Source organism: Cebus imitator, unplaced genomic scaffold (genome assembly GCF_001604975.1).
Source record: "Cebus imitator isolate Cc_AM_T3 unplaced genomic scaffold, Cebus_imitator-1.0 Scaffold16, whole genome shotgun sequence".
Classification (NCBI taxonomy): Eukaryota; Metazoa; Chordata; class Mammalia; order Primates; family Cebidae; genus Cebus; species Cebus imitator.
In genome coordinates, this window is record NW_016107331.1 from 3,766,414 (window position 1) to 3,791,706 (window position 25,293).

The 25,293-nt window shown below is 34.9% G+C and overlaps 1 protein-coding gene across 2 annotated transcripts in view; it reads left to right on the plus strand.

Annotated features, from left to right (window-relative positions):
* The window catches only part of XRCC4 (X-ray repair cross complementing 4), a 275,793-nt gene that overhangs the window by 100,956 nt on the left and 149,544 nt on the right, over positions 1 to 25,293 (plus strand). For both annotated transcript variants that reach the window (XM_017507925.1, XM_017507933.2), the window contains exons 4-6: positions 14,932 to 15,098; positions 21,213 to 21,368; positions 22,443 to 22,549. In XM_017507925.1, coding sequence (XP_017363414.1) covers positions 14,932 to 15,098; positions 21,213 to 21,368; positions 22,443 to 22,549 — 430 coding nt within the window. The remainder of the gene's footprint in view (positions 1 to 14,931; positions 15,099 to 21,212; positions 21,369 to 22,442; positions 22,550 to 25,293) is intronic.

Sequence of the window (25,293 nt, forward strand, 5' to 3'; positions counted from 1 at the left end):
ACTCCTTCTCCATCCAGCCTTGTTCCCTTGCTGGTGAGGAGTTGTCATCCCTTTTAGGAGGAGAGGTGTTCTGGTTTTGGGTGTTTTCATCCTTTTTGTGCTGGTTTCTTCCCAACTTTGTGGGTTTATCCACCTGTTCTTTATAGTTACTGACTTTCAGATTGGGTCTCTATGAGTGAACTTCGTTTGTGGATGCTGAAGTTACTTCTTTTTCTTAGCTTTCCTTCTAACAGTCTGGCCCTTCTGCTGTAGGACTGCTGAGGTCCACTCCCAGCCCTGCTTGCCTGGGGATCACCTGCAGCAGCTGCAGAACAGTAAGGGTTGCTACCAGTTTCCTCTTCTGCTATCTTTGTCCCAGAATGATGCCCGCCAAATGTCAGCCTGTTCTCTCCTTTATGAGGTGACTCTTTGGATGTACGGGGGTCAGAGAGCTGCTTGAGGAGGCAGTCTGTCCTTTATTGGAGCTCAGGTCCTGAGCTGTGAGCTCTGTTGTTCATTCAGAGTTGCTGGGCAGGTGCGTATAGGTCTGCTGCAACAGAATTCGTAAACTCCCCCCTTTTTTTTTTCCCCCCAGGTGCTCTCTCCCAGGGAGTTAGGGGTTTATTTATGAGTTTCCATTGTGCTGCTGCCTTTTTTTTTTTCTTTCAGGGCTACCCTGCCCAGCGAGGAGGCAGCCTAGTCACTGTCTGCCTGCAGAGGCTTTGCTGAGCTGCTGTGGGCTCCGCCCAGCTGCTGTGTGATCTTCCCTGCAGTCCTGTTTATATGGATGTAGTTAGAACTGCCTTGGCGATGGTGGCCTGCCTCTGTTATGGCAGACTCTCTCTGTAGTGGCAGGTTGCCTCGGCAATGGCAGGCTGCCTCAGCAACGGCGGGCTGCCTGAGCGATGGTCAGACTGCCTCCGTAGTGGTGGAGTGTCTCAGTAATGGCGGACGCCCCTCCCCCACAGAGCCTTGACCGTCCTGGGTTCAGCTGTGCTTGCTGTGAAACTCTCAACCCAGAGTGTTTTCAGTTACAGTTTTTGTGTGTGTGTGTGTGTGTGTGTATGTTGGGGGGGGGGGCCAAGGGTGGGACCAGCCGAGCCAGATCACCTGGCTCCCTAACTCAGAATCTTTTTTGTTGTTGTTGCTGTTGTTGAACGGTCGACTCTCTGCCAGTGTCCCAGTCGCCTGTTGAAAAGGCGCCAGGATCTCCCATGGCGCGACTCACTGAGCCGGCTGAAACAGCGGTGCTAAGATTCCTGGCGGTGTTTTTGCCTACGAATCTCCTGGCCTGGCTCGCTATTTCAGATGAATGGGCAACTCTGCCATCTCAGGGCTCCGATTGCCAGCTAAGAGGGCACCCCGACCAGTGTCTTTTGTACGGAGAACCGCCGCATCACAGCGCAGGCAAAGCAGCCACACGGGCTGAAACAGCTGCGCCAGCTGAAACAGCTGCACTGGCGACCCGTGGGAATCTCCTGGGAAGATTCCACCTGGGAATCTCCTGGTCTCTGGGCAATAAAAATCCGTCTGGAAATGCGGCGTCCACTCACCCTCTGCACTTTCACTGGGAGCTGCAATCCTGAGCTGTTCCTAGTCGGCCATCTTCCTCTGATCTCAAGTAATTTTCTTAATTTATTACCACCTCCAACAAACCTTCTCAGTCTTCCCTTAATTTCCAATATAGTTATAGCTTAATTTTTTATATTTTAATTTCTGATTATATTAACATTGAGTATTTTATTATGACTTTAATTATCAACATTAGAGATATATAGAGAACATTTCATTTCTTGAAAAACATTCTAGAGTTTTTGGAAAACATATATCAGTTTTTTGTGTATCAATCTCTAATTTAGATCCAAATTCTCTGACAGATATATTAGCCTTGTCTCGGTACTTAGACATGGTATTAAATGCATCAGTTCCTTTTTTATGTATGTATTTATTGTGGAATTCTCTGTCCTTGTTACTTTAGAGCGACATGTCTATAAGCCATCTGCATGCCTGTTTTCTGAGCTTTCCTTTCACTATTGGTATTAGACAAGGTTCAATCAGGAAACTAAACCGGAATAAGTACTTCAACAGAGATTTAATATAGGGAAATACCAGGAGAATTGAAATAGCCAAAAGGGAACACAGGTTAGCCAGAGATTAATGATTACAGGAACAGGCTACCACATCAAAGCAATGGGAACAGAAGTGAAAAAATTGGCATCACCAGAACCAATGAATTTACAGGAGATGTCCAGTGGAGCCCAAACTTGGACCTTTTAATAAGGGAGTGCTGCCTGGCTGTTGGTGCTTAGTCAGCAATACAGCAGAAGTGCCTGTAGTGCTAGGGTATGGACTGCTGAAAAGGGTTTGCTGCCTATCGATATTGCTGAGGTTTGCAATATGGCAATTCTAGGAGAGCCAAAACAACTAGGAATTTGAAGCAAAATACCATTGCTGAAGCAATGCTATTAGATATATGTTAAAAAAGTAAAAACTCCCTTCCCCCAAACAGGAATAAAACCTCTCGTTTTCTCGTCCTTCTCTCTCATCTCCTCTAGTGTATCCTGTTGCCATAATAGAAGGGAAAACCAGGTGACATTAATGAGCAGAGTATAGAATGGTTGCTCTGGCCTTCAAGATAACCCGCACAACCCACAGCTACTCAGCACATTTAATACCCTCCTGTGTATTTGAACTTCCATACAAAACAGCAAAAACAGTTTTCTGCTTCTGCTTAACAGGATCCAACTGTTTTTTCTTCAAGTGAAGATGCTCTCATGCTCACTCACATAAAGAAATATATACTATCTAACTGTTGGTGTATTAATTTATATTCTTATTCAGGAAACCTCCCCCACCAAAACCAAACATCTAGATATTGTGTAATTTAAAGCCTAATTTATTAAATTAACTGTCACCAAAAATCTTTATATAAAATAATACAAGGAAAAGAAGGAGGACGGAAGAATTTAGGTAATCTGTAGAAATCCCTTCACCATTGTTTTGAAGATCCTGCTTTTCTTTCCTTTGTACTGAATTCCAGTATTTTTTGATCCCATGTTGTAGTGTTTGAATGTTTGTATCTCTCCAAATTCATATGTTCAAGGTTAATTCCTCTTATCTTAATGTGATTGTATTAAGATGTGTTGCTCTTAGGAGGTGATTCTGTGCTGAGGGCCAGGACCTAATGAATGGGATTAGTGCTCTTGTAAAAGATGCCTGAGCGAAGCTGTTAACTTGTTTCTCCTGCCAAGTGTGAATGCAGTGAGAAGGTGCTCTATGAGGAACAAGCCCTCTCCGGATGCCAAATATGCTGATCCTTTGATCTTAAACTTCGTAGCTCCTAGAACTGTGAGCAATAACTTCTGTTGTTTATAGAAACCCAGTCTAAGGTATTTAGTTGTCAGAGCCTGAGCAGACTAAGACATATCTCTTCCCTTTTCTTCATTTATTTTGTCACAGTAATGGAACATATCCTCAAATAGCTTCTTATTTGAATATGTCTTTATAATTTTAAAGGCATTAATTCATTGACTTCTGGTATCCAGCACTGCTATACAAACCCAGCACCATTCTAATCCATTATCATTTATTTGTAACCTATTTTATTGCTCTGAAAGCTTTTAGAATCCTCTTTTTCTCCCCCAAAGTCTTCCAAAAATTACTGATGTTATATCTTGATATGAATCTTCTTTTAATCCAGTGTCCTAGGTTCTTAGTGGATCCATGTTTAAATATTTTTCAATTTATGCAGTTTTTTTCTTATATATCTTTTAAAATTCTGTCTCCTGTAACTCTACGGTGTCGATTTTAAGCTTCCTGTAGTGATCCCTTAATTGTCTTACATTTTGTCTCCTGTTTTTCATTTATTTGTGTGTGTGTGTGTGTGTGTGTGTGTGTGTGTGTGTGTGTATGGCACATCAAGCCTGTAAGAGTGGTTTCTACGTAAGCTCTAGCACTCAGTATGTGGACTAGAGCACATCCTCTAAGGAAAAGCCATGTAAACATGGATCCAGTCCTGTTTGAGTATCCGCCAGTTTCTGTGTGCTTTGATTTTTTTTTCCATTCCCTTGAAATAGTTTTTTTGCTGTTGATTTTTGTTTGTTTTGTTTGGTCCAGAGTTTATAATTATTATCTTTACGAGGGTTAGTCTTACTTTGCCATTACCTGAGCTGGAACTACCTCAATGTTAACTTTTTATTACTTTTTTTTGGCAAGAAAATTCAATTAAATGCATGGTTGCCATCTATCATACTTCCTAGTTTCTCTCAGTTTCATTAAAAATAGAAGTTAAAAAGATGGCAAAAGATGGTAAAAAGATGCTAATTACCTTATAGGCAATTTTCTTATTAAAAAAACACCTTGAAGATTTTAAAATGTTTTTTAGACCAATAATTAGTTTTATCTTGTCTCTAGGTAAATAAGATTATACAGCAAAGTAAATATTATAAGGTTTTCATAGGAATATTTTGAATTGAAGTAGATTTTTAGAAATTTGGCATTAAATCATTAGTAAAGTTTTTAAAATTTTTAAATAAATAATTACGAATGAAAAAATTTGACAGAATTTTTAATCCATTATTTAGAAAGAGTTATTAAGGTTTGAAAAAGTTTTTACAAATAATAAGCAAAACAAAATTAACATATTAAAATTTGATGTTTCATTATTTTATTTAAATTAGGAATTTAAAAATGCTTGATACTTTTATGATTTTTTTAAAAGAACACTAGTTTTGAGTTTATCCATTTATGGTAAATGATAATGGCCTATAGTTAACATAGTAAGTTTTTATAAAAATTTTTTGTTTCCAAATTTTTTAATGTCAGTGTATTAATGCCTTTTAACCAGTCATGCTATTTCATGAAATAAGTGCAGGTCAGTGATTTGCGCCGGGGTGGGGGAGGGGTCATGGAGATTGGCCTAAATATCTGACATTTTTAAATGAGAAGGAGCTAGAATTTTATCGTCAGGGAAAAAAAAAAATACTGTTTTAATTTAATTTTCCTGGAGAATGTTATAAGAGACCTAATTGTTACTAAACAGAGAAAGCTGGTTTAAATTCAGAAAAAAATTACTCATAATATTTTACACTACGTTCTATTAAGTTACAGTTTCTAAGCATCCCATAGCATGATATTTTATCATATTATAACTTTGGGCCAGTATTTGCTTACTCACTGTTTCTATGGGCAACAGAATCTATGCAACAGCAAACAGTGATCCTAGCCCCAGTTAGATTTTTCTCTTTCATAGGCACTGTGGAATGCTACTGTGTTAAAGTAATCAACTATTTTAAAAAGACAAATCAAATTTAAACTGACTCAAGAGAGTGTAGTTTTTTGTACCCTTAGATGTTATTTTGTTGTGGTTTCTTTGCAAAATCCTTTACCAGTATCTTTAGATATTGTTCACAAGTCTCCTATGGGATAAATCATTACTTTGAATACAAAGGTTACAGTTTCTTGTTCAGGATCCCACTACAAATAGACGTCAATGCTGGGATTCTAAGTAGAGATTTCTAAGGTTCCCATACACTATAATTGTTTTGATATGACCAAGGGCTTAAATAGAATAATAAAAGACTGAGTAGGCACTTACATTTATATTTCTACTTACTGATTATTTAATAGTGTTATCTGCCATTGTATAGGAAGTCTGATTCAAAAGTAAACAATGGAAAACATAACCAAAGGACATAAATATGGGACATCTTGATTAGATGAAAAATGAAATTGTCCTAAGTGGGGGAAAATCAATGTTACTTTATAATTCATTTTGGAAAGAAATTAATTCCTTTCACAATAATTTGAAAATTAGTGTAGTTTCAAACCACATGTCCAGCATTTTTTCAGAAAGCCACTTTATTAGGGTATGATTGTCATATAATAAAACACTGTATATTTTATATCTGTAACTTAATTAGTTTGTTGATAAGTATACTCATGTGAAACTAGCATTTTTCTTTAAGTTGCTGTATTTTGTTTATTTTGGTTTGGATTTGTCTGAAATTCATAGTGAAAATTTCATGGGACATTCTTGGTAAAACTAGATGATGAATGTTTGAAAAAAAGAATTATGAGATGGAGCTTATAGTTGTTAATAATAAAACAGTATAAAGCTATAATAATTGAAAGAGCATGCTATTGGTAAATGGATAGAAACTAATGAGACTGAATAGCAGGCTCAAGAACATACTTAAATATACATAAATACTTCGTTTCTAATAATGGTATTTCAGATGAGAAAGGAGAGAGTAGATTGCTAAATAACTGGTGAAGAAACATTGGTTAGATATTTGGAGAGAGAAATTTAAAAATAAAAATATAGGTGAATAATTACTTTCTTTGATAGACAAAGACCTTAAAAGGAAACTATTTTTAGATTTAACTACTTTAAAATGTAAATACTCTGCAAGTAATATTGCCAAACCAGAAAAATACTTGCAACATATATGACAAAGTATTAATTCACTTCATTGACAAACAATTTCTGAACTCCTATGCTGAGCATAGAGCTTTTACTTGGGGTGGGGAAAGGAAACAAACATTTACAAATTAGATAATTTCAGATAATCACAACTTTTATGAAGATTATAAAATATTGTTTCTCAATCCTTGTATTGTAACATTTCGTTTTAGGACTGTTGGGAAAATTCTAGAATGATTAGATCCTAGTTAAAGAATCCGAGGAAAAATCTATAGAAAAGTAATACTGAGCAGAGAATTGAATAAAGTAAAGGAGAAAGCCATGTGGATTTTAGGGAGGACATTCTGGGAAGGATCTGCAAAGACCCTTTGTTAGGGTTTTGTTAAAGGTGAAACAAAGCACCACACATTTGGTGATTTCCTTGTTCCATCCAATTTCTAGAGGCTTTCAGCATTCCTTATCTTATGTCTACATCACTCCCAATTTCTGCTTTGTTCACACATCACCTTCTTACCGTGATTTCCTTCATTTCTCTTATAAGGACCCTTGTGATTACATTGGACTCACCTGGCTAATTCATGATTCTGTCTCTCCCATCTCAAGATCTTTAAGCTAATCACATCCTCAAAGTCCTTTTTGCCATATAAGGTAATATTCACAAGTTCTGGAGATTACAACACAGACACGGGGGAGTAAGGCTACTATTCAGCCTCCCATGGACCCTGATTCAGTGTGTTCATTTTCAATTGCTACAGTAACTTAGTGCCTCAAAACACCATAAATTTACCAAAGATAACATGAGTATATATTTTAGTTCTGTGGGATAAAAGTTCAATATAGGTCTCACCTAGCAAAAATCAAAGTGTCTGTATGGCTGTGTTCCTTTCTGGAGGCTCTTGCCTTGTCTTTCCCCGATTCTAGAAACCACATACATTTTTGACTCATGGCCCACTTCCTCCATTTTCAATGGTAGGAATCTTCATCTTCACGTGTGTATCTTCACCACTTGTCCCTCTGACTGCAGCCAAAACATTTCTCTAATTTTAAGTATTTACATGAATACATGGCGCTCACCCAGATAATAATGAAGGATAATCTCTCACCTCAAAGACTGTAACCTTAATCATATCTACAAAGTTCCACTTTGCTATGGAAGGTAACAGCCCAAGTTTCAAGACTTAGATTGTAGACATCTTTGGGGGAACATCATTCTGTCTACCACATTCAGGAGTATTTTGACCTATTCAAGCATAGAAAGAAGGCAAGTGGCTAGGACACAGCAAAGGTAGGGAGAATGGTGAGAGATGAGACTGGCATATATTTCAAGAGAGAAAAGGATGTAATAAATTGAAGAAATAGATCGACATTATTCTACAGAACTTTCTGGGATGAAGAAAATAATAATATGATAGATTCTATATCTATACTGTCCAGTACAGCAACCACTAGCTACATGTGGCTATTGAACACTAAAATGTGACTTGTGTGACTGAGGAACTCACTTTTTATTTAATTAAATTTAAAGAGTCACATGTGACTAGTGATTACTGTATTGACCAGGACAAACAATAGATACATTTTTGGAGAAGTCTTGCTGTGACAGAAACAGAAAAATAGACAATAGCAACCAGAGGGATATGGGATTAAGAGTGTTTTTTGTTTTGTTTAGATTGGTAAAATTAAAGCATATTTGTATTCATTATGTATTATTGAGTAACACATTACCACAAATTTAGCAGCTTAAAACCATAACCATTTATTATTTCACTGTTTCTGTGGGTCAGGAGTCCAGGTATGGCATTGCTAGGACTCATCTGTAAGCTGCAATTAAGGTGTTGTCCAAGGGCTGTGGTCTCATCTCAAGGTGAAGGATCTCCCTTCAGGCTCAGTGGGTACTGGCACAGTGGACTTCACTGAAGCCTGTTGGACTGAAGGCTTCAGTTTCTTGCTGGCTATGATGGTTAATTTTATATGTCAGCTTGGCAGGGCTATGGTTCCCAGATATGTGGTCAAACATTTTGGATGTTTTTGTGAGGGTGTTTTTGGGTGACATTAACATTCAAACCAATAAGTTTAAGTAAAGAGGATTGTTCTCTGTGTTAGTGCATTCTTGTATCATCATAAAGAAATTCCTGAGAATGGGTACTTTATAAAGAAAAAAGGTTTAATTGGCTGATGGCTCTGCAGGCTGTACAGGAAGCATGGTGTCAGTGTCTGTTCCTGCTGAGAGCCTCAGGAAGCTTCTTATCATGGCAGAAGATGATGGAGAACTGGCATGTCACATGGCCAGAGTGGGAGGAAAGGGAGAGAGAAGGGGGAGGTCTCAGATCCTTTTAAACAAGCAGATCTCATGTGAACTGAATGAGAGGAGGCCCCACCTAGAGATACAGATTTGACAGTTTTCAGTTTATATTTAATAATGAAAGCTGTGATTGTGAATAACCCTATCAACATCTATAGAGGTATAAATAAGAAGAGGGTCAAGAAATTATTCCAGGCAACAATACTGTTTTACATCCAAGTAGATGATAGAGAAGCACACTGAGAAGATATGACTAGATACCGTGATGAGATCTGGAAGAGTGTCAGGGAATCCAAGAATCTGTATAGAAAGAACACAAATTCGTTTTTCTTCATCAGCACCTCCTGACAGAAAGTAGCAGGCAAATAATAGGCAACCCCTGCCCCCTCCCTCTGGCCAACCCAGGTATTTATTGTAGGAAAAGCCTTCTAGCTGGTTTAGTCCACATACAGTATAATATTTCATTTTTAATTGTAACACCTAATGAGGCCACGATATATACCCTAAATGTAACTATATTTATGAACCAAAAGACTCATCATCTCTCTTTAAGACAATAATGGTGTGAATATTTATAGCCCTTCAATGTAAAGTAACTTCTGAGATTTCTGTACTATGTAGACTTTTGTGGGGGTTTTTTGCTCTCAAGGATTCTCTGATTCCCACTGTGACTATTGAAGTTATTAAGACCTAAATAAAAATTCTTAGATGACACACTCAAAATGTTAAATCATAAAACATAGCCTTAAAATGCTTATAATTTTTATAGCACTATAATTACAATTTGTCGTACGTTTCACCCTTAGATTATTGCATTTTGACTTTAAGAACCTGTAAAATCCAAAATACATGGAGCCTCTCTTAATTATATGATCAGCTTGAGATGTATAAGCATTTTTTATGAGTTCTAAGAAATTTGGGCAATAATATAGTTGGAAAGATGAGATTAGTAGTTTTACAAATATAGTTTTCTTATCTCTTTAGAAGGAGTCCTTATCAGCATCCTTTTCTCATTTCCAGTTCTATTTTAAGATCAGTGTGACCAGTTGTCAACTGAGATATGTTACTGTCCCTTTAGGAGGTGCATTTGTGATGTTCTTTATTTAAATCTAAAACAAACGTTTCAGGCTGGACACAGTGGCTCACATCTCTAATCCCAGCACTTTAGGAGGCTGAGGCGGGCAGATCACTTGGGGTCAGGAATTCAAAACCAGCCTGGCCAAAGGGTTATACTCTGTCTCTACTAAAAATACAAAAATTAGTCAGGCATGGTGGCAGGCACTGGTAATCCCAGTTACTCTGGAGGCTGAGGCAGGAGAATCACTTAAACCCAGGAGGCAGAGTTTGCAGTGAGCGGATATCATGCCAATGCACTCCAGCCTGGGTGACAGAGCAAGAAGCTCTCTGAAAAAAATAAAATAAAATAAAAAATAAACATTTCAGAAAGTCACTAAACCAAAGAGTTCAGGATATAAAGTCTTAGGACACATATAGTTGATTCAAAACTACAACAAAAGGTTGATCAACTTGTAGTTGATGATGAACGTAACTAGGTCAAGGTAATACAGTTCAGTTGTCTTTTTTTTTTTTTTTTTTTTTTTTTTTTTTTACATATCTTGACCAGTTTCCTATATTACTAGAATTTTACAACTGTATATCACAACTATATGTATGCAACTGTGTATTATATCTACAATAGACATATTCTAAATCATAAACTATAATGGATAGACTACTGTTTTTAGTATACATATATGTAGATACAGCTAAACTTTTCTGTGATATGAATAAATTTAAAAGCACTTACTCCAAAAAAAAAAAAAAAAAAAAAAAAACCTAACCACAAAAAAAAAAAAAAAAAAAAAAAGAGATTCTGTCTGGCCATTATTCACCTAGTAATCACATCAAGATATCTTTATTTTTCCTTTTCCTTTAGTTCCATATCTTGGTTCCCAGGATAGTAATGAAGATTAATTCTGCAAGTTTATTTAGTCTATTTTGATAATATATCGAAACTGAAACCCTGTAGTGGATATGTTTTAAACAGAATGTCAAATCACGCCTTGATAATCTCCTCTCCTCAGAAACACTTAGAATGGCCACAAATAACTCTTTAGGAATTAATGTTATTCATAGTATTTATTTTGTATGCTTTATTGATACTGTATATTGCTTTATTTATGTGGCCATTTAAAAGAACCTGAAAACTGAGTATATAACCATACATTCTTTAAAAAACATCTGTTGAATTATTTTCAAATCTATATATCATGATAGTATCAAGTGCTATTAAGCAATTTTTAACTGTTGTTTTTGTTTAATTAAACTAATCAATAAATAACGCTGTCATGTCTTTAAACGGCTTAAAATATTTCTTAATTTGGACAGAATCACTGTTCAAATTTCTTACCTATCCCATTATATAGTTTCTTAATAATGAGGATTATTCCTATAAATAATCAAAATTTTATCAACCGTAAATATTAAGACTAGAGAGTCCAATGTAGGCTGATATGGTTTGGCTGTGTTCCCACCCAAATCTCATATTGGATTGTAACTGCCACGATTCCCATGTGTCCTGAGAGGAACCCAGTGGGAGGTGATTGAATTATGGGGGCAGATCTTTCGGGCACTGTTCTCGTGATAGTGAATGAATCTCACGAGATCTGATGGTTTTAAAAATGGGAGTTTCCCTGCATAAGCTCTCTTTTTGCCTTCTGCCATCCATGTAAGACGTAATTTGCTCCTCCTTGCCTTCCACCATGATTTTGAGGCTTCCCCAGCCATGTTGGACTGTAAGTCCATTAAACCTCTTTTTCTTCCCAGTCTGAGATGTATCTTTATCAGCAATATGAAAATAGACTAATACATTAGCTAACTTAGTTAAAAAGAAGTTGGCCTGGGCTTTGAGGTGATGGTAAGGGAGTATGGCATTTAATCTTGGGCCTGAAGGATTGACAGAAAGATATCCAGAATAAACAACCCCTGGCTAAAGAAAATGTATGAGTTTTCTGAAATGGATAATTTTTAATGAGGATTAAATTTAAAAAGCTAAAAATATTTATTCTTCAATTAGAATAACCAGTAAGAGTCAACTAATGCAACCTACTGCGATTATCAATATTTTAAAAGTTCATTGTTCTTAACTTTTTTACATACAGAAATGCAGACATAGCTTAAACTCTTAGCAGATTATAGATTTACTGAGGTTCTTAACATAGATCTGTGTACTCTGAATTATTAATAAAATTAAGAGCTAACTTCAGAAACACTCTTAATTTTGTCTGTTTCTAATAGAAGCGACATGCTCTCAAAATGTCGTTAATATGTGGTTCCTGACTTTGCTCTACTAATTGAAATCATGGTTTTATATTATAGTTTATTTTGAAGTGACAGGACTAACAAATAAAGAACAGCTGTGACAGTAACCTTATAGGTGAACTAGAAACTGCAGTAAAAAAAAAAAAAAAATTGACACAACAATACAATATAGATTTTGTGCTAATTTGCTGCTTTAAAATGATGCTGTGGCACAGAATAAAGATGAACAGGATGTAGCGATAGAACACGGAAATATTTTATACTTCTCAATTTATTAATCCTGATATGAGGCCCATATTGAAGTTCAGTGCATCTAGGCATGTGGCCCCCTTGCATCTGTAATAATGTGCACAGGCTAGAGGAGCAGCAGTGAGGGTGAAAGAGTGCCTCCCGCTCCTGGCTGTGAACCATGTGGGTACAGGCCAAATGCTCATACTATTGAGAATTTAAAAAAAAAAAAATTAATTTGAGTATTTCAAGTAAAATCATTTTCTTAGATTCAATTTCTATGTAGTTTATATTTATTGTTTAGAATAACAAATGTCCTTGTCTGTTGAAGGACCAGAAACTGGTGACAATAATTAGAAAATAGTTATAATAAGAATAGTTGTGTATGTTTAAGAAGAAATAACATTCCATCTTTATGTTACACTGAGTAGCTACAGAAAGATCTAAGGTGGTTTTGGAATTTTTCATCAGTATGTTTGAGTGATACTTTGAAAGAAGTTGTTATTAGTGATTTAAAATTAGTCCTTTCTTTCTTTGTCATCTGAGATAGAAGTATAGAGGGCTGGACTTGTGTTTATCTCTTCATTTGTATTTTACTGATTATTCAGGATTAAAGTATGGGATGAATTCTTTATACTTTTGGCATTCTTAGACCTTTCAAGTGTTAAAAAAACTTTTTCTTTCTAAAATTGTTCACCTTCCTCAAAGCTACCTGACAATTGTGATGATGAAAGAATACAAAACCACTTTGTGGATTTATGTTTTGCCTAAAATAAAATAAGCTTATTTCTTTCTCCTGCTTTGTATAAACTCAAAGCAATAATATTCTAAGGGTGACTTTTCTTTTCCCCCATTTTTTTTTTTTTTTTTTTTTTTTTTTTTTTTTTTTTTTTTTTTTTTTTTTTTTTTTTTTTTTTTTTTTTTTTTTTTNCCAGACTGGAGTTCTGTGGCATGATCTCAGCTCATTGCAACCTGTGCCTCCCAGTTCAAGTGATCCTTGTGCCTCAGCCCCCCCAAGTAGCTGGGTTTACAGGCTTGTGCCACCACACCTGACTAATATTTGTATTTTTAGTAGAGATAGGGTTTCACCATGTTGGCTAGGCAGGTTTCGAACTCCTGACCTCAGGTCATCCACCTGCCTTGGCCTCCCAAAGTGCTGGGATTACAGGCATGAACCACTGTGCCAGCCTAGGTGACATTTTTCTTTAACTTTGTGTCTATAATTTCCTTTCAATTTATTTATTCTTTATGTAGGTAAAATTTTCTTATTTAAGCTTATATACCTCTTAAATGGGCTCATATTTCATTGCATGAGGAAAATGCAACTGCTTTTTCAAATTGTATGAATACAGTTTCACAGTGGATGTCTGTCTGGATTTAGTGAAGTCTGCTTTTATTTGTAAATTGTCTAACAAAGATTTGTCTCAGTATTCTCAACCACTGTTAAACATTTTTTAATCTGTAATATATTTATAGAAATATTTTTTTACAAGCATCAGCTTTTGGAAATGTTCTTATCAGATAAATAGCATAATAGAAACTCACAATCCAGGAGGCAAAAACAAAACCCCAAAACAAAAATAAAAAAATTCTCATGTTACTCTTCTGCCACTGAGTCAGTGCTACTAGCATCTTTCTTTGAAACTATGTATAGGTTCTGAACCTAATTCTTTCTCCACTTTTTGTCTAGTTGGGATACTGTCTTACCAAGAAACAGCACAAGAACATAGCATAGTAGGATCTTGACTTTACCCCTTCAATAGCTTGAATAACTACTCTGAACCTGAGTTTACTAATCTGTAATATAGATGTGATAATAGTTCCCTTATGGTAAAGATTTATCCTAGTTTATACACTTGAGTTATACTTTAACCAAAAGATGTGGTAACTGAATAATAATCATCATAATAACTTGTTATCTGTTATAATAATTTTAATTTTAAGGACAATTATAATCATTATTACTAATCATTGTGTTTCAACCTCCTTATCAGCCAAATGGGAAATACCTGTGTTCCCTTCAGAATTCCATAAGTGTAACTAAAGCTATTATGGTATTTTATTTTAAAGTGTACCTTAGTAGAGAAATTAAGGTATTTTTAAGAGTTTTACCTTTATGCAAAAGTACTTAACTTTATTATTAGCAATTTATAGTAATAAATTATTGTCTTTGATAAAGGGGTAATTACTGTGTAGTTACTAGTTTCCTAAAACTCTACCTTTCTTTTAGCTATAACAAAATTTTGAGCTTTCTCCAATAAAAAAGCTTTCTCAGCTATTCCATTTTAACATTTGTATGAGCAGAAACAAGAGTTAAAAAAAGTTCTCATACAGAATTCCTTTTCTTATTATGAGCAGACTTGAAATTAGGCTTTAGCAAACAGATGGAAGTATGCTTATACAGTATTTATGTTGCTTTTTTTTCTGCTAGGAGATGGGAGAGTGACTTACAGTTACAAAAATTATTCTTGGGCTCTATGTTGATTTGTATGATAAAGTAAGAAACTTTAGGTAGTAGCCCAGTTTTTTTTGCTCACTGTTTGTATATCTAGTAAATGCACTGTATTTAAATCTTTATTACACTTCTGTCTTCTCAGAAAAAATTGGGTATGTTTAAAACTAGGCTGCTAAATCTTGATATTTTCCCAAAATTAACCATGTTTTTCTTTCATTTTAGTTCAGACTTGGTTCCTTCAATCTAGAGAAAGTTGAAAACCCGGCTGAAGTCATTAGAGAACTTATTTGTTATTGCTTGGACACCATCGCAGAAAATCAAGCCAAAAATGAGCACCTGCAGAAAGAAAATGAAAGGCTTCTGAGAGATTGGAATGATGTTCAAGGACGGTATGTACACAGTTTGCTTGTGTTATAAAATGCGGAGCCCTCTTTATATTGTTAGAGCTTTAAGTTAATGATTTCTAAATTTCCAATATATGTAGAATAGCATTTAGTTCATATAGAATTTGTCATTGTTTGCCATTGCTGAATATGATTATAACAAATTATTAGTCACTATTATATATTATAGGAGTACATTAACACTTTAATGTCATTAGTATGTGGTGGCACCAGCAAACTTATAAACAATAAGGAGTAATTGGCTATTGAAGATCCAAACCTATTAATACTAATAAAAAATTTAGGTAGTAAATAGTTATAAAAATTCAGCTCAAATTATAGGATTAATAATGAATTAAAAAGAGACATGAAATAAAATAAGCATAATTGATTTCTTATTTGGAATCAGTGAGTGGCACCTATTTCAAATGGTATGTGTTTTGGCTCCTAATAGAGACATTTCTCTTGATTTATTGAAAATTGATACTATAAACATTTTTAAAGGATGAACAAATTGTGGCTACTGAATAAAACATTTGGAAGCCTTTTATTTTTCTGGCTTTGCCTCTTAGTTTCTAAATAAGGAAGAAAAAATAATGTATTTTTTAAATTATGAACTTTTTCAACTAAATCCTAATCTAGGCTAGCCCCATGTGTAACCTTTATTACTCTATTATATATAAGATGTTTGAAGGAAATAAAATGCATGCTTTGAACATTTATATCCTCACTGAGTCATATATAATATGTATATGTTTGTATGCACACACACATATATAGTGAGAAAGAAAATGATGTCTGAAATAATTACCTGGGATATATATAATAATAATTAGTAGTAGTACATCCATTAGATTTTTAAAACTTTTTGCGTAAACCAATAACTCTAAAGCATGGGAACAGTTATCCAACATAGTTAGGGTCTTTTTGGTGCAACCATTGTGATTGCTTTATACGGACATTAGTGAGTATATGCCGGAGTATATGAAAAATGGTGAAGGTTTTACCACTATTAATATATGTATGTGAAAATGAGGCTGACTAAAACAGATTATTTTTCTGTACATGAAGCTATATTTATTAACTAATGCAAAACATGTAAAATTAAGTTCCTAACACCTAGTGTTATTTGGCTTTCATGTATTAAGAAAGTGGTTATGTTGTTCTCTCTTAGAGCCAAATTAATTTTTATCTCCAATTATATATATATATATATTATACATATAAATAATATAAAAATGAGACCAAATCCAAATTGTGCATTAGGAAATTATACAGAAAAAATTAATTTTTCTTTTTAACTACTGTTTATTCATAAATAAAGATTATTCAATGTCATATTATGAATCGCTAACTGATATCTGTACTACAAAGCATTTCTTGGGCCTATATCTGTAACTTAGGTGTATTTTTCTATTTAATACGTGAAATAAATCAAATTAAAGGAGATGTGCTGTGGTCGTGATAAGCCATTATATTTAAAACTCAAAATGCCCTCAAGATGATAGAAAATTTGATCCACAAATTGCCTACAAAAATTCAGACTTGGTACTTGGTACTTGAACAAATTGCTTTAAAATGTCTGCCAGAGGTTGAAAGAGGTATTATCTCATCAGTATTCAGCACCACTCCCATAGAATTGAAAGCAGCAGGGAACGAAGATGAGGAATTACAGACAAATGCACCCTGTGCTGTAAAACAGTGTGTGCGAGGGGCACATATTGTATGTGGCTCACAGATGCTTGATTTGCTATTTCTGGACTATCCAGCAAGTGCTTTTGTCTTGTGGCAAGAGATTTCCTGTTTGATCAAAAGCACAGCCATGTACCCTGTCACCTGCCTTATTACAATCCAGCTATATTTTTGATCATCCTGTGTCAGATGTCTTCTTCAGGGTCTAAAAATGTGTGCCATTGGGGTGGCCCTATGTTCCGAGACGAAAGAGAGTCCACTCCAGAGAATTCTAGTCTCTTTATTGTGTTCCAGATCTTAGGTTAGTAGCTTTAAATATTTCCCAGATTTGGTTTTCTCTCCTTTCAGAGGACAGAGGTCACTTTAAGGAGCTGTAAATACATCTTCCTCATGGCCAAGTAGCAGTTTCTTAGTATTCCCTCACTAGAGCCTTTGCATGCTGGAAGGGATTTACAGCTCTAGTTTCCATAAGGCAGTAGTTATAATTAAGTGTCTTTAGGGAGATTAGAAATAGGACATGAGTGTATTGAATTAGGTAACTGGGGACATAGAAAGTAGAGAATCATTAGAGTTGGGGCCATTATGTTAAGCCGGCAATAGTTAGTGTGGGGGAACCCTCTGATTATTCTTGTGTCAGTGTCGATTCATAATCCAAACATTTCTTTTTCCTTTTTTTTTTTTTTTTTTTTTTTTTTTTTTTTTTTTTTTTTTTTTTTTTTTGGAGACAGAGTCTTGTTCTGTCACCTGGGCTGGAGTGCAGTAGTGCAATCTGGCTCACTGCAACCTCTACCTCCCTGGTTCAAACAATCCTTCTGCCTCAGCCTTGTGAGTAGCATGTGCCACCACACCTGGCTAAGTTTTGTGTTTTTAGTAGATACGATATTTCACCATGTTGGTCAGGCTGGTCTTGAACTCCTGACCTCATGATCCTCCTTCAGCCTCCCAAAGTGCTGGGATTACAGACATGAGCCACTGTACCTGGCCCGAAACATTTCTTCCATACTATATATGAAGGGATGGGAGGGTGGTGTTAAAATAGTGGGGAAGGATACAATGTAAGGGATGGGAATTCCCCTAGAAATGATGGTAGATGGGTGTGCGATATATTTACTACATGATAGTTGTGTACACGTGTTTATTAATGTGGAAAATGTTTATGATATATTAAGGTGAGACATGCTCATCACCACAAATATAAACAATATCCCATTGCTTGCAAAAACAATTTATGTAGAGAATATCTATATAAATTAAATGAAGAAAATTAAATATTAGTAGTATATATCTGGAATTGTAGACTACATTTTCCTTGAATTTTAGGGGGTATTTTTTGTATATGGTTTAGTATTTAAGTATGTATCACTGTTATAATCAGAAACAACTATGAAGCTAATGTCATTTGGGATGATGGTGGAGAATAAACAAGGCTTTAGTGAGGAATGAGAAATTACAGCATAAATAAAAAGCGTGAGCTTTAATGCATAGAATTTTAACATGTATGTTTGCTGTTATTTTAATTACCACTTAATAATTGTGTTCTTGGCTCCATTTTGAACAAGTGGCATCAATGGATTAAGTTTGTACAGTTGAGATAAAGGAGGAAACTTTTAAATTGTGTATGTGAATCCTTAGGTTACTGGCTGTATTTATTTCATGAATTTTCTGCTTAATTACAAATAAAAACTCTCAAGTTCCATGTTACTGAATAGGGCTTTTGTTTGCACTCAGACCTCTACTTAGAAATTATCTGGCTTTATTCTGAGTTATAGTTATTAAACCCATAACTGGAGGCAGTTTTCAGTGAATTGAGTTGACACTCACAGAATCATCAGAATAGAAGACCTTGAAGGCTCTTCTACTTCATCTCTCTACCTTCACGATAGACATTATATCCAGATGAATTCAGTCTGATTTTTAAAGACCTCAAGAGATATCTTCATCTCCCCTTGGTTGCCTGTTACAGTGTTTAAGAACTGTCACAGTCAGAAAATTCTTCCTTCCATCTATGGGTAATCTGAATCCCTCATGGTATAGTTGAAGTCCATTTCCTCTTGTTCTCTTGTTAGAAAAGATGAGGAGCAGCTGTTCATCTTATTCAGTACTTACGGGCTTATTAAATCTCTTTACCACTGCCTGCTTTTTTAGTTCTTTTTAGCTTTCTTTGTACTTCCAACTCTATTCAGACTTTCTTTTGCTGTGCAACCCTGACCTGGGCCAGATATGATTTTGGCCAGAACTGATTATTAATTTAAGGATTATTGCACTGTTTCTAAGTACCGTATATTCACATTTATGTATCTATTATTTTATTTTGGGCTATCGTTTAATCTATTATTTCATTTTGGTGTTATTTCTGCATGAAATTGCTTTGTTTTTCCTCCTATTTTATCATTGTTTTGACATGTTTCTTACATTGTTTCCCCACGCAGAGATATTTTATTTTGAATATTCAGTATTTTTGTGTATTTATTTTTGTATCCTTTTTAAAAAAAAATACTATTTTTTTTTGTCCAAGGTTTTAGATGCCTCAGTCCAAGGTTACCAATTAAATTTCACATTATTTTTCTATTGTCCTAGTTATTGTAGAAAGTATGAAGTGTCATTAGACCTTTTTTGTTTGATGTTATTCATGATTTCATTTGAATTTGATATTTGCCTGGATGTGATCCTTGTAAAAATTAAGGGTGGCCAGTATCCACAAGAAGTTGGCCTTGACCATTGATTTCTCTATTGATCCAAGAAAGTGGAACAAGTCCACTGAGTCCCTGCAGGCCAATGTATAACAGCTGTATGAGTACTACTGGAAGCTCATCCTCCCCCTGTAGATATGAACCCTCAGCCTCCAAGAAGGGAGCCAGCTATACTGAAGAACTCAAATTGGCCATCACCCTGATAGGACAGGTAATGTTCATATGGAATATCTGTAAGAAGGAGAAAGCCAGAGTCATCACCAAGGAGGAAGAGAACTTCAAGACTGCCACATCAATACCTGGCTCTTTGGGCTCTGGGCAAAAAGGACCAAGGAAGCTGCAGAACAGGATATTGAAAAGAAAAAAAGTAAAGCACTGTTGAGATCTTGTAATAAATCAGCACTAAAGATGGGGAAACAAATAAACCAAAAAGATGTCCACATTAATTCACTCATTTTATTCATTTGTCTAATAAGAACCTACCAAACATCTGTTGAATGCTAAACACTATGCTTGGCACTGAGGACAAAGCGTTCAGTAAAACACACTTGCTCTCTGCTTTCCTGGAGTTCATAGCCTTGGCAAAGACTATGCTGTAAGAATTTGCTGAAATTGGTCCCAGAGAATATATTGCCATATTTTCCTTTTCATCCTTTGGGAGGCTCTAATTCTTTGCATCTCTAGATAGGTAGATTGTTGAAAGTTTAAAGGCATGTGTATGAAATGTATCTAATTTGGACATTTTTGTTTCTAATTTCACTGAAATATTTATGTGTGTCTATATATTCACTGAAATATATATATGTGTTTATGTACAATATAAAAATACCAGGGTACCTGTATGGAACAACAACAATGTAAATAAGCATTATAAACCAACATTGAAAGGAATACATAAAATAATTTGTATTTGAATTTATAAAATAGGGATTTATTCACCGTATATGTGTATGCACATGTTAAGTATATACAACCTCAGTTATTTTGCTTTTTTACTTTATATCTCTCTTGGGAGCTTAAAAGAAATACAATCCCTTGTTAGCTCATTTGAACAATGTAGGATGAATTTTAAACAATAGAGAATTTTATATGTTTTGTCTTACATGTCTAAATTTGAAGATGTGTAGTGTTTTACATTTGCAGTTTTGTTAATCTCTCCTTGGATATATCAAATAGAATGCTTTCACTATATATGTGTATTATGTTTCTATATGTATTTGTATGTATGTGTGTGGTGCAAGCTTATAAATATGTAACTGAATTAGTCATGTTCTTGTGGGGCAGTTCATTGTCTGGTAGAGCAGTCAGACAAATTAGCTATAATGACATCGCAAAACAAGATTGTACTTGCTATTATAATAATATTAACAAAGTACTGAGGAAACATAGGCTACATTAACTCTTATTTGAAATTTATCCTATAAAAACATTCTTTTGTAAATAAACCATAAATATGAACAAATTATTACCTTTAAGGCATTTTGGTTTTCTAAAGCCTTATTTTTATCAGTTTTCAATTTTGATCCTTATCTCCGTACATAAATTACATTAATAACCAATAATTTATAATTATGTATTTAACTATCTTTATAAAATGTTTAAGTTGCTGAAAGCATATGTGAAAATAATCTTTAATTGTATTTTCCTTGAAAAGTTTTCTTGAAAACTTATTAGACTGAATTATGTTAATGCTAAGCAGAGCTGCATGACTAATTTGTTTACTTATTTACTTTTTTAGATTTGAAAAATGTGTGATCGCTAAGGAAGCTTTGGAGACTGATCTTTATAAGCGGTTTATTCTGGTGTTGAATGAGAAGAAAACAAAAATCAGAAGTTTACATAATAAATTATTAAATGGAGCTCAAGAACAAGAAAAGGACATCAAATATGAAGGGTATTTTGGCTATCTTGTTTTTGGATGACAGATGCATAAATTTAAGTAGAATTTCTTCCCAAAGTTAGTGAACATTAGGTGCCAACTTTTTAGCGATAAGAGATAATTTGGTAGTCTAGATGAGGATGCTCAGTCTGTTAGACCGAGGTGCTGTGGGCTAGAGAGTTCTCAGCATGCTCTCTCCCTGTCTGCTCAACTGTCTCACCTACATTTAAATTTAAAAAACTAACATGAGGCTTATCAAAGTATTAATTCTTAGACATTAGTAAAAAAAATATTAATTAAAAAAAATCTTTCATCTGCAGAACTACAAAGTTGGACACATATTTATAATCTTGATGTCTAAGCAATGGTTAACTTTAGAATCAAGTGGCTAATATTAAATTCCAGGGAGCATTTTTATCTGATTAGAGGTTGGTTATCAGTCTTATTCTTCTTTCAAGTTTCCTCTGAGAGTAGACATGTTCTTGATTTTTATGGAAGAATCATTAATTGACAAATTCGGATGGTTGTAACTTTTTTACGGCTTAGCAAATACAAGTTAGGGTCTATTGCTCTGAATCTTAGTAAAAATACAGAATTACCAGTGACATAGTATTAAAATAACTTGATTTCAGCTAGCCTTAGTACAGACACTATTCTTGCAATCATACCTATTAGTTTATGGCTTTGGACAAGTCACTTTTTCCTCAAAATAAAGGTAAACATACCCGTCTTGAGGTTTTGCAGAGATCAAATGAAATGCGGAACTGCCCTGAGATTAGTAAAATGTTAAATACTCTGTGACCCACAGAGATAATTTGGTAGAAAAGGTATTTTGATAGAAGAATAGAAACTGATTTAATATTAATTATGAGTACTAAATTCAGATTAAAATTAGGTAAAAGAGAAACTTGTTCTTGAGAGTTAATACATAGGTTTTAAAATGCTTTCATCTAAATCATATATATTTTCAATATGTTTGTTTAATTAGAATCTTTTTCCAGGAATATTTTCTGTAATTACTTACTGATAAATTTGCTGCCTAGCAGGTGTAAGCCCATGATTTATAATTCTACTTTCCTTTGTTTCTAGGGAAGCTACAATCCATTCTGAAATGACTGCTGACCGAGATCCAGTCTATGATGAAAGTACTGATGAGGAAAGTGAAAACCAGCCTGATTCCTCTGGGTTGGCTTCTGGTAAGAGATATACATTTATCTCCTTTGTTGAATATCTCACTTGGGCTTATTACTCTAATGACAAGAAACCATAATGAAAAAATGCTGTGAAAAACCTTATTCTTGAAAATTCTTTAGCATTTTTATTTTAAAAACAAACTTTTTAATGTTAAAATTTAATATTTTTTATAAAATGCAGCAACTCATTAGCATACCAATATGAGCAAGCATTCATATACATATACTCTGAAGTATACTATTCCTGGTTAAATATAACCAGCATAAGCAATGAAGAAGATAACCTTTATGCTAAATATCATCAGCTTGAAGCTAGTTGCCTTTACCATTTGAGATCTTATTTAGCTAAAGCCATGAATAGGCCACTGGAGCAGGATCGTCAAGAATGCTCTAAATTATGCTGAAGTTGAGATATTCTTTCAGTCTTCAGAAAAAGGATTGCAACAAGTGAGATGTAATAGAGGAAAAGAGATGGGGAAAAATGGCAGTTATGTTCGAATATCTATGACTTAGTCTTTTGGATCAAGTTCTCAGCAAGTGTTTAAACCCATGAGCTATTTTTTTTACTGTTTTATAGATTTCCTAGTGGCAGTGGAAACAGGAGCCTCTGAACTCATTTTATACTTAGAGAGCTTTTACCTAAACCCAATACTATAAAAATAAATGTTTGATTTATTTAATTAGAAAATATTTCTGAGTTCCAATTATGTACCAGAAACTTTGCTATGCACTAGAGAACAAAACACAAAAATCTGTGCCATCCTGGAGTTTTGTTTTAATTTTAAATTTTTTTAATTTTTGAGATGGAGTTTCACTCTTGTTGCCCAGGCTGGAGTGCAACGGCGTGATCATGGCTCACTGCAACCTCTGCCTCCTGGTCTCAAGCGATTCTCCTTTCTTAGCCTCCCAAGTAGCTTGGATTACAGGCATGCGCCACCACGCCTGACTAATTTTCTATTTTTAGTAGAGATGGAGTTTCTCCGTGTTGGTCAGGTTGGTCTCGAACTACCAATCTCAGGCAATCCGCCCGCTTTGGCCTCCCATAGTGCTGGGATTACAGGCGCGAGCCATGGCTCCTGGCCCACTGTGGAGTTTAAATTGTAGTCAGGGAAACATTTAAGATGAATAAATAAAAAATATGTTATGTTGATAAGTGCTAAAGAGAAAAATACAACAGAGAAGGACGATAGAAAGGCCGGGGTGAGAATAAGGTTGAGGGTTATGATTTTAGCCAGGCTATCAGAAAAGGCCTCAGTGAAAAGGTGAAGGTTACAAGACTGTCTTGGGGAAGAGCATGCCAAGCAGAAAACAAAAACAAAAAAACCTTCAGTACAACGTTCCCGATGGTGTTTAAGCAATAATATAGAGTGTAATATGGATACAGTAGAAAGATGAAGACTGGGAGAATTAGGAAATAAGATGAGAGAGATGATGGGACCACATCACATGTAGGGCATTGTAGGCTACTGTTAGAACTTTTCCTATTACTTTGAGTTAGCTTGGAAAATACTGAAGGATTTTAAACAGTTGAGTGACACAATCTGACCCAAATTTTAACAATATTAGTCTGTGTGTTGTGTTAAGAATAGACTATAGGATGACAAGTGCAGAAGATATAACAGATGGGAAGCTAGTCCAATTGATTGAAGAATGCGGGTGGCCTAGACAGAGTGATGGGGAGGTGATGAACAAGGAGCAAATTCTAGGTATGTTTAGAGGTAGCAGGATTTGCTAGTGAAGGGGTTATGACTGAGCAAATAAGACTGAGAAGAAGCAGCCAGGAGGTAAGAGGCAGTACTATAAATGTGGTTTCCTGGAAGCCAAGTGAAGAAAGTATTTCACGGAGTAGACAGTGATCAGCTGTGTGGAATGCTGCTAGTGGGGCAAGTAAGGTGAGGATTGAGGATTAATTGATGGATTGAGCAATACAAATGTTATTAAGGATCTTAATAGAACATGTTCACTGGATTGGTGAAGGAAGGGGATAGGAGAGAATAGAGTTTCAAAGGGAATGGGAGGAGAGAATTGGAGATGAGACAGGCAACGCTATCAACACATTTCACTGTAAAACGAGGGAAAGACATGGGGCAGCAGCTGGAGGGGGAAGTAGGATAAAGAAAAGCAATTTTGGCATTTTTGTTTGTTTTTAAATGAAAAAATATGTTTTTGTATACTGATGAGAGTATACAAAAGAGAAGGGTATAAAGTATAAAGTATATATAAAGAGAAGGGTAAAAGCATCAAGGTAATAGAGGAAAAACTACTGGAAATCTGTCTAAAAAGGTAAGCGGATGGAATCTCATGGACAAGTAGTAGATTAATTTAGCCAAGAGCATGGTCATTCCTCATAATGACAGTAGAGAAGGTAGAATAAATAGGCAAAGACATAGGAAAGTACCTAATTGCAGTCACGGAATCTTGTTAACATTGATTGAATTGGTTGATTTATCTGATTCTAATCAGATTTGAATTGGGTTACACAATACACACACAATCATACTTTTGCACACGGTAATGAAATTTCTTTTCATTTGGTAGCTATGCTTGTTTTACCTTAGTGTCTCATTTAAAATGAAATTATTATTTAATAATCAAATGTAGAAAAACTCACAAAGATAATTTGTACTCTTTCCAATTTGAACTTTCAGAATTTTTTATTAAATGCAATGACCTTTTGATCTTTTCTTACCAACATTTGAAGTAGGTGAAAATTATTGATGAGAAAATACATGATTAAATATAGGTAT